At 39.8% G+C, this 14,646-nt stretch overlaps 1 protein-coding gene and 1 long non-coding RNA gene across 2 annotated transcripts; one reads left to right on the forward strand and one right to left on the reverse strand.

The window, feature by feature from the left end:
- Window positions 1-415: 415 nt before the first annotated feature.
- Window positions 416-8,530, reverse strand: LOC120876159. Its single transcript, XR_005724117.1, has 3 exons — window positions 8,518-8,530; window positions 3,414-3,415; window positions 416-555 (listed from the first exon to the last, which is right to left on the reverse strand). It is a non-coding gene; the product is annotated as an uncharacterized LOC120876159 (long non-coding RNA).
- TMEM123 (transmembrane protein 123) lies at window positions 7,109-14,626 on the forward strand. The gene is made up of 3 exons (XM_040257857.1): window positions 7,109-7,923; window positions 9,013-9,166; window positions 12,071-14,626. The coding sequence occupies exons 1-3, from the start codon at window positions 7,560-7,562 to the stop codon at window positions 12,093-12,095; spliced, it is 543 nt and encodes a 180-aa protein (XP_040113791.1). The 5' UTR covers window positions 7,109-7,559; the 3' UTR covers window positions 12,096-14,626.
- Window positions 14,627-14,646: the final 20 nt, after the last annotated feature.

Raw genomic sequence — 14,646 nt, forward strand, 5'->3', positions numbered from 1 at the left:
TGCATTAGATAAAACAGCCATCTGGCCCTGACCTGAACGAGTGGATCCATGTAGGAGATGAACCTTGTTCAACCCTGCCCTAGCTCGTGGTTCTCTCTCAAACCTTTTTGATTGTTAAGTAGTCTGTTTGTTAACTAGATCTAGTCCCTTAAATCTATCATTACCTCCACTGCAGATTCATACAGGATTTGATATAAGTCATACCTGGCTAGCCTAGTGCTTTTCCCAGTTTTCTTTAGTTTAAGCCTGAATTCTGCTACAAGAAGCTGATGATCTAAACCACAGTCAGCTCCAGGTCTTGTTTTTGCTGACTGTATACAGCTTCTCCATCTTCAGCTACAATGAATGTAATCAGTTTGATTTTGGTATTGACCATTTGGTGATGTCCGTGTATAAAGTTGTTTCTTGTGTTGTTGGAAAACAGTATTTGCTATGACTAGTGCATTCTCTTGGCAGAATTCAGTTAGCCTTTGCCCTGCTTCGTTTTGTTCTGCAAGGCCAAGCTTGCCTGTGACTCCAGGTTTATCTTGACTTCCTACTTTTGCATTCCAATCCCTGATGATGAATAGAATATCTTTTTTAGGTGTTAGTTCTAGGAGGTCTTCTAGGTCTTCATAGAGCTAACCTACTTCAGCTTCTTCAGCCATCAGTGGTGGGGCATAGACTTGGATTACTGTGATGTTGAATGGCTTGCCTTGGAAATGAGCTGAGATCGTTCTGTCATTTTTAAGGTTGCACCCAAGTACTGAATTTCAGACTCCTGTTGACTCTGAGGGCCATTCAGTTTCTTCTAAGGGATTCTTGCCCACAGTAGTAGATGATTATCTGAGTTAAATTCACCCATTCCCGTCCATTTTAGTTTGCTGATTCCTAGGATGTCAGTGTTCAATCTTAGCATCTCCTGCTTGACCACTTCCAATTTTCCTTGATTCATGGACTTAACATTCTATTCTAGGTTTCTGTGCAATACTGTTCTTTGCAGCGCTGGATTTTACTTTCATCAGCAGACACATCAACAACTGAGTGTCTTGCTGCTTTGGCCCAGCTGCTTCATTCATTCTGGGGCTATTGGTAATTTTCCTCTGCTCCTCCCCAGTAGCGTGTTGGACACCTTCAGGCCCGGGGGGACTCATCTTTGGTGTTCTATCTTTTTGGCCTTTTGTACAGTTCATGAGGTTCTCATGGCAAGTATACTGGGTGGTTTGCCATTCCCTCCTCTGGTGGATCATGTTTTGTCAGAATTCTCTGCTATGACCCATCCATCTTGAGTGGCCCTGCACAGCATGGCTCATAGCATCACTGAGTTACGCAGGCTCCCTCGCCACAACAAGGCAATGATCCGTGAAGGGGTATACAAAGTTTAGTTGGAATAAATCCAGACTCTGAAGAGGATGAGTACTTTTACTTGGTGCTAAAAAAACAGGCTGCTTCATAGTGTCCTTGGTCCTGCTGTGACAGAAGGTGGCTGGCTGGTGTTAGAAAAAGGGTTGGAGTATCCCTTTTTTCTTTTTTGGACGTTTGTGTCAGTGAACTGAAAATACCTTCAGTAGCATCCTCTTCACGTGCTGTGGTTCCGGCGGCAGTGGTGCTAATCGTGGCAGTAGGTCTGTTCCAAGCGTCTCTGCAGCAGTGGTGGGACGTCCCTCGTCACCACAGGCACCTTGTCCGCCTCGTTCCTCTCCCTCTGAGCACGGCAGCTGCTGGCACGGAGGGCACGTGGCGCCCTCACTGCAGGCCTTCGTCTCCTCTTCCTGTGATTGTTAGCTGAAACCAAGAGTTAAGGTCAGGACGTTTTTATAGCTCTGACCGAAATGTATAGATGATCTCAGGTTTTACTTAAGCCAGTTCTGAGAGTGGTTTGACAAGTACTGACTGACTGGATTTGTCTCAAAGATCTGAGTTTCAAAGATCTGTGAAAGGAACCAGCTTAGCACAGCCACCAGCCAGCGCCGTTGCCCAGAGACACATCTTGTTAGAAATGGAAGAACTGTGATCCTGAGTGCATTGCTTTGCCAGGGCTACCCCAGCAAAGGACCACTAACGGGGTGGCGTAAACAGCAGAGATGGATTGTCAGATTGTCAACAGACTGTCAGATTACATCCTCCTGAGGGCTGATGACAGAGGTCTGTTCCATGCCTGTTGCCTCGTTTCTGGTGTTTCGCTGGCAGTCTTTAGCTTTCCTTGGCCTCTTGGAAGCACCACCCTGATCTCTGTCTTCATGTTCACACAGTGTTCCTCCTGTATGTTTGTCTGTCTCCAAATTTCCCACTTTACAAGGATACCAGGTACTTAAGCCTCCTCCCAATAATCTCATTAACCTCATTTTAACTTGATTATAATCCTCTGTAAAGATCCCATCTCCAAATAAGGCTATATCCTCAGGTACTGGGAATTAGGGCTTCACCATATGAATTTTAAGAGGACACAGTTCAACATATAACACTAAATAAGTGTTGACAATTGTGTGCCACCTACACCCTGTCCCGCAGCTCCACCTGCGTTCACTTCAGTTCAGTACAGTCGCTCAGTCGTGTCCAACTCTTTGCGAACCCATGAATTGCAACACACCAGGCCTCCCTGTCCATCACCAACTCCCAGAGTTCACCCAAACTCATGTCCATAGAGTCAGTGATGCCATCCAGCCATCTCATCCTCTGTCGTCCCCTTCTCCTCCTGCCCCCAAATCACTCCCAGCATCAGAGTCTTTTCCAGTGAGTCAACTCTTCACATGAGGTGGCCAAAGTACTGGAGTTTCAGCTTTAGCATCTTCCAAAGAACACCAAGGGCTGATCTCCTTTAGAATGGACTGGCTGGATCTCCTTGCAGTCCAAGGGACTCTCAAGAGTCTTCTCCAACACCACAGTTCAAAAGCATCAATTCTTTGGCTCTCATTTTTCTTCACAGTCCAACTCTCACATCCATACATGACTACTGGAAAAACCATAGCCTTGACTAGATGGACCTTTGTTGACAAAGGAATGTCTCTGCTTTTCAATAAGCTATCTAGGTTGGTCATAACTTTCCTTCCAAGGAGTAAGCGTCTTTTAATTTCATGGCTGCAATCACCATCTGCAGTGATTTTGGAGCCCCCAAAAATAAAGTCTGACACTGTTTCCACTATTTCCCCATCTATTTGCCATGAAGTGATGGGACCAGATGCCATGGTCTTCGTTTTCTGAATGTTGAGCTTTAAGCCAACTTTTTCACTCTCCTCTTTCACTTTCATCAAGAGGCTCTTTAGTTCTTCTTCACTTTCTGCCATAAGGGTGGTATCATCTGAGTATCTGAGGTTCTTGATATTTCTCCCAGCAATCTTGATTCCAGCTTGTGCTTCCTCCAGCCCAGCGTTTCTCATGATGTATTCTGCATAGAAGTTAAATAAGCAGGGTGACAATATACAGCCTTGACATACTCCTTTTCCTATTTGGAACCAGTCTGTTGTTCCATGTCCAGTTCTAACTGTTGCTTCCTGACCTGCATATAGGATTCTCAAGAGGCAGGTTAGCTGAGGTAGGTATGCTCAGCTTGTTGAACGAGTTGTAGTTGGTAGGATGTCTGTCTTGTTCAGAATGAAACCAAAAGGAATAGCACTGTGATGAGTGGGATTCCTCCCTCCGGCAGCCCAGCCCCCGTCCTTGCTCCCCGTTCTCCCCTCACCTCTGCTGTTTTGACCTCATGGAAGCAGGCCTGAAGGGGCTTGGGGAGAAGCCTGCTGGGATGTTTGTAGCCGGTGGAGGTGTCCCTGGGTGGCAGATGTGGTTCTTGGGGAGCTTCTGGAGAGACCCTCAGCTGGCGCTTCCCCCGCCAGTTTCTGGATGCCCTAGGACCTTACCCCTACTGGCCCTCGCGCTCCACTCCCTTCAGTCCAGTTCAGTTCAGTCACTCAGTCATGTCCGACTCTCTGCAACCCCATGGACCACAGCATGCCAGGCCTCCCTGTCCATCGCCAACTCCCGGAGTTTACTCAGACTCATGCCCATTGAGTCAGTGATGCCATTCTCATGGCCCCTGCTCTGCAAAGCTGTGTTTAAAGCAGCCCCATGCTGGCTGTGTTCCATGGGGCCTGATTTGGTTCATGGGAAACAAGCACCTTTGTTGTCACTGGAACCAAGAATCGACTCCCAGAGTAGTCTTTTTAAACTCTGCTGACAGGTAGAGACAGCTCACCCACGGCCTCTCGCCTTTAGAGTTACTTTTCAGGCCGGAGTAAGATCTCAGCGTTTGTCCCTTCAGGTCCAGCGGATGCTGGGCCTGCTCTTCTGGTGATTCCCTTGAAGCCTTTCCAGCTTGCCTTGAGGGCGAGGGCTTGTGTTCCCCTCTTTTACTCTGTGGGCAGAGGTGGGGGTGGACAAAGAGCACACATCACACTTTCCAGTAACATACCCTCCCTGGGCCTTTGTACCTTCTTTTGTCTTGTTTTAACTTGATGTTTTTGTACTTTCTTAGATTGAAATACATAGTTGATATATAACACATTAGTTTCAGGTATACAACATAATGATTTGATACTTGTCTATATTGCAAAATGATCACAATAAGTAACATCTATCATAATATATATAAGAATTTATATGACATCTGTCATCATATTTAGTTACTTTTTTTTCTGATGAGAACTTTCCAGGTCTATTCTCTTAAAGACTCTCGAATACACAGTGTGACATGAACTAGAGTCGCCATGTGGTTTACATCATATCCCCATAACTGACTCAGCTCATAACTAGAGGTCGGTCCCTTTGACCCCCTTCACTCATGTCACCCGCCCTCCACATCCTTACAACTTCTGCTTCTCAGAGGCTGTGGAGACTGAAGGGCTAACACAGCAGAGCTTAACCCTTCCCAAGTCCTGCGTGCGTGGTCTGTTCTTCCGACATCTCTGCAGGTGTTCACTGTGCCTCGCCATGGAGAACACTGGCCAGTCACTGAACAGTTATGGGAGAGGGAAGACACCCAGATGCCCATGGAGGGATGGTCTCATTTGTAGAGGAGCCCAGAGGACCATTCGCTTATATTATAGACAGTGGGTGGTGGGGAGTGACTCACTGAATGTGAGCTCTGACCTTGAAGAGAGTATCCTTGCATTGCAGCTAACACACTTAAACATCACAGAACACACCTTAACATGAAACTTATTTGCCTGTTTTGTCAGGCAAAATTTGTAGAAGATTTTAGCTGCTTAGCCATTTCTTTAACACATTTGGATTTTCTTAATGAACTAACCTGACAGGTTCCTGTTTTTGCCTGTGTGACTTTGTACAGTATCTGTGAAGAATATCTTATTATGGCCGGGAGAAGAGAGTAGGCTGTGTGTGTGTGTGTGTGTGTGTGTGTGTGTGTGTGTGTGTGTAATCCAAAAGCAGCATTGTGTTCATTGTTCTACTCTGCAAAGATCATTCTGTTCTAAAGATATGATATAAACAATGGTTCTTTGCTGTATTTAATTTCACTATAATAGAATTCATTCAGTAGATTAAAATAATAGGTGATTATTTCAGTGCTAAAGTATATTACGTATATCTGTAGCACATTTTAATTGATTAATAAAAGATTAGTTCAAGTTCATAGCATTTCTATCATCTACTTGAATAATTATAATTTATTAGTCTATATAATACAAAAGTTTTGGTATTATCACCAATGCAGTGGACATGAACTTGGGCAAACTCCAGGAGACGGTGAGGGACAGGGGGGCCTGGCGTGCTGCAGTCCATGAGGTCACAAAGAGTCAGACACGACTGGGCTACTACGACTGGGCTACTGAACAACAGCATAATATAGAAATACTAATTCCTTTTGTCTTTTTTAAAAATCAGGTAATACTCAGTAGAAGAGATCACACAATAAAGACCCAGAGCTCAGAAAAGGTGATAGGAATTTAACTAGTAAAAGCTGATGGCCAGATAAGAAGCACTATTAAAACCAGCCTGTAAAGCTGAAAATAAATATTTGAATTCTTTGAATAAAAAGTACAGAATAATTGTGAAAGACAGGGTGATAGTACCTGAAGTCATGACTTTCGGGTGTGACAGGGACCCTGAAGGCCTGATGCTGTTGTCAGTGGAGAAGGCAGGCCAGGGGCGAGTTCTTTCCACTTTGGTTCTTGGCCAGAGAGAGTGAAATGAGAAAATGCAGGCAACATAGCAACTACTAAACCTGCAGACACAAATAAATAAATTGCAACCAATCAGTCCTAAAGGAAATCAACCTTGAATATTCATTGGAAAGACTGATGCTGAAGCTGAAGCTCCAGTACTTTGGCCACCTGATGCGAAGAGCTGACTCATTGGAAAAGCCCCTGATGCTGGGAAAGATTGAGTGCAGAGGAGAAGGGGGCGGCAGATGATGAGATGGTTGGATAGTATCACCAACTCAGTGGACATAAGTTTGGCAAACTCAGGGAGATGGTGGAAGACAGAGGAGCTAAACAATAACAATAGGGCAAAGAGAGATTTTTGATTCCTTGGATAGTATATAATAGTATTTATTATGCTTCCTTCGTGGCTCAGACAGTAAAGAATCCACCTGCAGTGCGGGAGACCCAGGTTCGATCCCTGGATTGGGAAGATCCCCTGGAGAAGGGCATGGCTACCCACTCCAGTATTCTTGCCTGGAGAATCCCATAGACAAGAGGAGCCTGGCAGGCTGCAGTCCATGGAATCACAAAGAGTCAGACACAACCGAGCAACTAACACACATTTATTTAGTAAATTATAAATAACTAAAGTATCTTTAGTTGTAAGTATCAGTTAGGTTATGGTATTACAATGAAGATAGAGTATGAAAAAATATTAAGACAGAAATGTTTGCTTTTGGCATAGGGCATTTTATACATAGATATTTAGTATTTATTTTTTGATAATAGTGCTTACTTATTTCCAGTTGTTTATTTTAAATTAACATGAATGGTTTCCCCTTATAAAATTGGCTTTTGCATATTTTAAGCTTTCCAAAATATTTTTCCAACGATGGAAAATTATTATCACCACTATGAGATTTCCAACCAACCATATTCTGCAATGTTATTTCAATTCCTAACGTATCATGGGAAGGTGGTTTTACTCTTATAAAGAGTGTCCCGCTTATGCTCACAGCCACTTCAGGTGGTTAGAAGCATGCAGCTACTGTTTGTCCCCAAAGCCTTTTGGGAGCATGTGGCAGGGAAACTTTAAACTTTAAAAACCCTTTTTACATCCATTGGTTTAATAATCTTTTCAGCTAATACTGTGACATAAAGTATGGCATATTCAGACAGAGGTGGTTAAGACACTGTCCCTGTACTGAAAGAGCTCCGTCTTCTGGGTTGGGTCTCCTTCCCCCTCCCGCCACACCGCACCCCACCATATGGTCACAAAAATTCCTAACTCTATGTAAATCCAGGCTTGGTTCCTTTTGAATATTTTCCTGTTTTGAGACATTTTATGGCTTATTGCTGTGTACTGCAGAGTATTAGTAGACTAAGTATCTTCATGCTGCTGTTTGTTAGACCTTTTCCTTTATGTGTGACCATGAAAGGCAGTGAAGTGGAAGCTTGATTATCTGAGTCACAGCTCTTGCTTTAATGTTTCTATATCTTCTCATAGACCCACAGGGACATCCCAGCCATAGAGGTGAATCTTCCACCCTCAGTGCAAAACCATCAACAGCTTCCGTTTCCCCAGTCTCAAAGAATGTAACCACTACCACCTTGAAACCCACAGGAAAACCATCATCAGAAACTAAAGATTCCTCAGACTCAAATAATGGGACAGCCACCACCTCGAAACCCTTTGCAACATCTAAAATGATAACACCAGTGGTCTCAACAAATATGACTTCTACTACCTTAAAGTCTACACCCAAAATAACAAATGTTTCACAAAATACATCCCAGGTATCAGTATCCACAGTGACCACAGCCCACAATAGTTCTTCATCAGTAACAGGTATGTATAAAATGGACCTGTTTTTTCCTGTGCTGAAAAATAGTTGTTAAAATGCCACATTTATATCATTCCATTCTGTAAAATGTAGAAATTTAGGCAGTTATTTCTCATTTTCTATATAAATTAGTTGTAGAGATCAGGAAAAGAGTTGATGTAGTAACTATCTTGTTCCTTTAAGAAATTATCTTCCAACTTAATCATGACAAATAATGACTGTATAAGATCCATCTGTAAATAAATAAATTACCCTAATGGAATTTTATTTTTATTTTTTTTGTACCTCACTCTAGAAGGGAGTTAGGTAGGGTCAGTCTCCATGATTTCTAAACCTAATTCATGGTGAACTTCGGTTTTAATCCACTTGTACCATAAAGATATTTTTTAATGGTATTAGATATAGTCATATATATATTATTAGTCTCAGCACTCTTTTTCTTCATTTGTTTAAAATATAATGCCTGTGAAACCTGGAATTCAAAACCTTAAAACTCTCTTTTAAGTTATCCAAAGTTGAACTTCTGTTTAAAAGCTGTTGATTACATTTACCAGAACAAATATCAGACTTTATGGTTTCTTTTTTGTGTTTTTATATACTTTTATTCTCAATAGTTTCTCTTCTTTATTACTACAATTTATGTATTGACCTCACAAAATTAAAATAGTTAAAATTCACAATTTGTTCAAAAGGAGAAATCTCAGTTAGAAACATTTATTCAAATTGGATCCAGTTTCAGGATTACAGCTGTTACCCAGACATGTTTTGTTTAGGGCATGAACTCTTAAAGAGAATTCGTAAAAGAATTCCCCAACTCTTGCTGCCTTGGATGGTTTTGGTAGCCCATCCAAGTCCAGGCTCGCATTAAGATCTTGGGGCTGCAGGCAGCGGGGGTTTCTTTAATAAGGGATGTGTAGGGTCAGCTGAAGAAAACTAAAGCCAGGCAGTCACTAGACACAAAACCAACTGGAGAGCAACTTTATGTCCTTCTCGCCCCCAAGTCAGAGTGCTTACATGGAAATTCAAAATGTCTTAGTTGATTGCAATGTATTTTAAAAGCACTAAAACCTATTTTTTGTTTTGTTTTCTTCTAGTCACAACAACTATTATTTCTAAGGAAAATAAAGGATCAAAATTTGATACTGGCAGCTTTGTTGGTGGTATTGTATTAACACTGGGAGTTTTATCTTTTCTTTACATTGGATGCAAAGTGTATTATTCAAGACGAGGCATTCGGTATAGAACCATGTAAGTTTTGATTGGCCAGGACTTTTATTATTATTATTATTATTAGTTATTTAAATATCATGACAAAATTTAAGAGCAGAGCCAGTGTTCATCTCGGTGATTAATAATTCATAGATTTATGAGTTATAGTCCTATTAATCCTTTGTGCCTAAAGCAAATTGGGTACAAGCTCGTGATTATAATTATTTGCAAATGAAAATGGATGTATATACCTGTAAAAATGATTGTGTTTTATTAGTGTGCCATCCTTTTTCTAACTGGAGACCCAAGTTTAATCAGTCCTTTTCACATGCTTACACCTCTAATCACAAGAAATACTCTATCAGGTCTCCTGAGGCTGTTGACTTGGTGCTGCTGACAAACGTAAGATACACTAAAGTAGCATCTTCAATAAAAACATGATTTCTGCTTTCTGTGACAAAGAAAGTAAAGAAATTCTGACAGCCTCATTTTCCCTGATAATGAGTTGTTAGTATAATATATATTATCAGTTAATCTGTAGTAAAACCATCTTTTCAGGTGAGCTTTATCAACAAGTCCTCAACAACAAACCATGTCATTCTATAGAGCTGATGGTTTTTAGAGGTATCATCTCCTAATTTTTGTTACTAAAACAAAGTCCTTTTGGTTTTTCTTTTGAGTCTTATATGTACAAGAGTGAATTTATTCTTTTGATTGTTCAGTTCAGTCACTCAGTCGTGTCCAACTCTTTGCGACCCCATGAACTGCAGCACGCCAGGCCTCCCTGTCCATCACTAACTCCCGGAGTTTACCCAAACCCATGTCCATTGAGTCGGTGATGCCATCCAACCATCTCATCCTCTGTCATCCCCTTCTCCTCCTGCCCTCAATCTTTCCCAGCATCAGTTAATGTATATATAAAATAAATACCGTAGAACAGATGGCATTTTCCAAAATGTAAGTTGTCATATGTCAATACATATGTGTCCCATAGAGTTTCCATGTCAGAAACATTTGGGAAATGCTGATTGAGCACAGTAAAATTCTGTAAGCCTTTAATATGTTGATGTACATTATGAATTTCTAGGAGGAAATTATAATACCAAAATAAGTCTCAGATTTTTCATTGAACTAAGAAAACCAGACTTTAAAAAATATTTAAATTGTAACTTACCTTCCATGTATAGTAGCCATCATATCAAACTTACTTTAAAAGAATATCAAGGTGGTGTTTTGTCAGATTAACGCACATTCAGAAACATTCATTCTTCCTCTTGTAGCTCAGCCTGTAAAAGAAGAAAAAAAAAAAGGAAACTAACTAAACAAGTTAATTCTAAAAATGCTTTAACATTTGGAATATTTTTTAAAACCACTCTGTTCCTAGAAATATTTATCATCTGGCTTTTTTTTTTTTTTAATTTCACCAGTTAAACAGAAGGCACATTTTGATTAAATTTAATACGTCTCCTTTTTTATAGCATCAATATTTATTGATACTCTTGAGACTATAAAACTATGAAGGAACTGAATTTAAGTGTGCTGCTTTCATTTTAAAGTGCCTCAGCTACGAAGTAGGTAGGGTTAGCTTTATGGGCCAGCTTCTTTGTCACACGCACAGGACCACACACTGCTGCGTGCCCCGTGGAGGGCGTCAGGTCCAGAGTCCCCACACCTGAGGGAACTGTGAGGTGTATGACGCAGTGTGACCCTAGAAGTAGTCTTATTCATATCACACCAGCAGCTGGTGAAACACCTTATTTCATTGAGTCTCAGAACACATTTTTGGTTTTGTGTTTTTCCACATTTTAACACCTCCGAAGTAGATGTATCTTACAGTCTATGGGATGAGAAAGCACTGCGTTGTAGTTTAATTGGCCATGTTTTTCTTAGTGCTACACTTTTTTAAAAGTGTATTTTAAAGCCAGTCATTCCTTTGAAGTTATAAATAATGACATTCCATAAATAAAGACTTACTATTTTCCACCAGGACTTCCTGGTGGCTCAGACAGTAAAGCTTCTGTCTACAATGCGGGAGACTCGGGTTTGAGCCCTGGGTTGGGAAGATCCCCTGGAGAAGGAAATGGCAATCCACTCCAGCACTATTGCCTGGAAAATCCCATGGACAGAGGAGCCTGGTAGGCTACAGTCTATGGGGTCGCAAAGAGCTGGACACGACTGAGTGACTTCATTCATTCTCCCATTAAGGACACTGAGACCAGTATCTAGTAATTATGAGCATTTTTAATTTCCATTTATTGGATAATAACAAGGATTAAAGTGTTAGCTGCTGTGTTTCTTAGAGTTGCATGGATAGACGGTGGAGTGATGTGGTAAGAGATGGGGTTGGAGCAGACAGACTTAAATGTGAGTCTGGTTCTGCTGTTGACCGGCAGGGTGCCTACCTACATTCATGTACATGGTGTAGCAGTGTCTAGTAGTCAAGATGAGAGGCCACAGGCTTACACGCTTGCTTAGCTTCTGATCTTCTGCAAAATGGAATTGACTGATTAAATACCTACCATTATCCACACATACACACACACACATTTTTTTCAGCGCCCTCCCTCTGCTTAGGGCTACTGTGATGACTGAATGAGAGATGGGTGTCAAGTCTGTAGCAGAACACTTGGCACATAGTAGATGCTCATAAAATGATTGTTCTGGTTATTTTCTTTTTTAAAGCGGTTTATAATAGCTAATTGATGAACAGTCACAGCCACTGTAGAGCAGAGATTTGAGTGTAGATCCATTTTGCAACCTGAATACGCTGCTTGAATCCTTAACCACTCTAGTATACCAGGTACTTTTGCTTAAGAAAACACAAAGCAATGACAGTTTTGATTCTGAAGCTTGAAATTATTCATTACTTAAAAATATGAACTATTTAAGTATTTTGATACAAATATAAAACATAAAGTAATTTTAACTTTTGATTTATTACAGCGATGAACATGATGCCATCATTTAAGGGACTCCAAGAACCAATGGAAAGAAGAGTGATACAGCCCTATCAGCTAATTTTGATTTATTACTTTAATACAGTATTCTCTTCTTGAAAATAGCATAAACAGGCCATGCATATAATATACAGTGTATTATATAAATATGTAAAGATTCCTCATGATTATAAAAGGAAAAAGGTTTTGGTTTGGGGGTTTTTAACGAACATATGGAGCATATAGTTAGTGCAAAGGTATTATATTCAGTTTTAGAAAATACATAGTAAGACAAACAAGTCTGGTCTTACTTTTCTGTGGCATTGGTCACATAGGCTAGTAATTGGGAAGCATCATCACTGAAGGGCATGATGCCATCTGGTCATTCAAATAAGGAGCTTGTCTCAGCACTAAGGATTTTGATGTCTTTGTTAGTCACACAAAGAATTTCAGTGCTAATAACAGCTGGATATATCCTAATTACCATTGCCGCATAGCAGAAATTATATGAATAAGCCACATCTTAAGCATAATTTTAGTTTATTGTCTCTTCAGAAACCATCAATATTTTATATAGTTAAAGTTAGTTATTTTGTTTAGAACAAAATACATGCCCTCCCCCACCAAAAAAAAAAAAACAAAACATTAAAACTAGAAACAGTATCTAGGCTCATCCTTGTTAGACAACCATTGGAGAGCCTGTATTTTTCTTTTGCGCTTTCAATAGCAGTTGATGTAACTGCCTTTTTTCTTCTCTGTAATTGCAGTGTTTAACATAATAATGTTTTAAAGACTTAGTTGTTAGTATTAAATAATTAGATTATTTGCTACTGTGAGAACACTGTCACCACTGGAAATTGCTTTATTTCATGTTCAGTTGTTAATTTTATATTTAGTGAATATTTTTAACAGATGTAGAACTGCTTTCAATGTTTAGAAATGGTCAACGTAATGTAAACAGACCTAGCTTAAAAAAAAAAAAAAGATCGTTAGATGATTTCCACGGCAACACTTAGCACTCTTTGGGCCACGTGAGAGATAAGTGCTGTGTTTGCCAAGCCAGGGGCTGTGGGGCTTCCCTCAGGCTTCTGCACCTATAGGCGCACTCTGTCAGTGTTGCTCAGAGACTTAGGGAAATAGCATTTTTACACTAAAACACCAACATATTTTGGAATAAATTCTTAGTTTTAAAACAGGAGTTTTTAAGACCGGACATTCCTGCTTCTGTATTTGGGTCTTCTCTCAACTTCTCCTCTTCTCCCCTGCTGAGGAGGAGGCACTTTCAGATGTATTATGTTAATGGAGAGAAAAAGCATAATATTGTAAAGACAGCAGTATTAGCCAACATATTTTGGAGTGTTTTCAGCTTTACAGTTTATATTCCAGCACTCAAAACTCAGGGTCAAGTTTTAAAAAGAGATACTTAGTCATACTACGTACTAACATACTGTTTCTTCTATCTTAGACGGTCAAAGTAAATCACACCAATTTCTGACAGCCCAGAAATGAGCTAAGAAGTCCTAATAAATGTGTACGTTCATTTAAGAGGAATTAAAATGTAACTTTTGTGCAGAGAATCAAGAATTCTGATATGAAAGGATCATTTCTACTCACTGTGTATCGTGGCCAACTGACATGATGAAGAATAAGAATCATGCAAAATACGGATGTGACAGGACGGGTGGGTGTGACACGTGCAGTGTGGAAGGAGTGCATGAAGCGCGTGTGCATTAGTCGGGAAAGAGATCTGGGCCAATGGATAACTTGTATGTTACTAACTTATCCATAACTGGTCCTTTAACCACTGCTTCACTGCTTTGCAGAATATACTGAAGACAAGTTTTATAGTAAAGAAGGCTTTTTAACCTTAATTTGTCTTCTGAATTCTTGGTATTTCAGTACTTCAAGTCAGTCAGAACTTTGTAGACAGGCCTGAAATTTTCTTGAATACTTGTTTCTTAGCACTTTGAAAATATAAAACCACTTTTTAAGTACTGAATGTCATTATTTGCCTTTAAAATTTCCTGTTCTTGGGGCTTGAAAAAATTTAGTTATGTCTTTTTCTGTATATAAGTTGTATAATTTGTTACTTTCAAATATCAGTAGTTCAATACAATCAGGTTTGGGGGTTTGGGGTTTTTTTTTTTGGTTATCTGCAAAAAATAAGGGAAACAACTATATAAACCAGTATTTCACTTTGGAGCACATTTCCTAAGTATAAATTTATCTTCCTCATTATGTTTACTTTAGCAAATGTTCAGTTTCATTTGCATTCTTTAAGAATGTATTTACTTGAAGATAAAACCAACTCAAATGTATGTTTAAATATTAGGTAGAATTCAACCTAAGATTTTTAAATTTCCTTCGATAGTCCATAGAATGAATAATTCAAATACAGTTAATGAGAGCTGGCAAAATTAGAGGGATAATTTTGTATTTTTCAGGAAAAAAATATAAAGCAAATTTCTGTTACATTTTTTCTTTTTATTATAAGGACCAACTTTTGGTATTTCCTTGTTACTGAGATCTATTTTTAGAATAAAATTTTGTTCTTTATCCAAGAGTAGTGTGTGGTTTTGCTTC

The sequence above is a fragment of the Oryx dammah genome, unplaced genomic scaffold, assembly GCF_014754425.2.
Source record: "Oryx dammah isolate SB20612 unplaced genomic scaffold, SCBI_Odam_1.1 HiC_scaffold_17, whole genome shotgun sequence".
NCBI lineage: Eukaryota > Metazoa > Chordata > Mammalia > Artiodactyla > Bovidae > Oryx > Oryx dammah.

Bases quoted from the DNA above. Each gene is read 5' to 3' on its own strand.
- TMEM123 (XM_040257857.1), top strand. From the start codon at position 7,560: ATGTTTCTATATCTTCTCATAGACCCACAGGGACATCCCAGCCATAGA. The intron at 7,924-9,012 runs GTATGTATAAAA...GTTTTCTTCTAG, and splicing joins TAGTTCTTCATCAGTAACAG to TCACAACAACTATTATTTCT. The intron at 9,167-12,070 runs GTAAGTTTTGAT...GATTTATTACAG, and splicing joins GGCATTCGGTATAGAACCAT to CGATGAACATGATGCCATCA.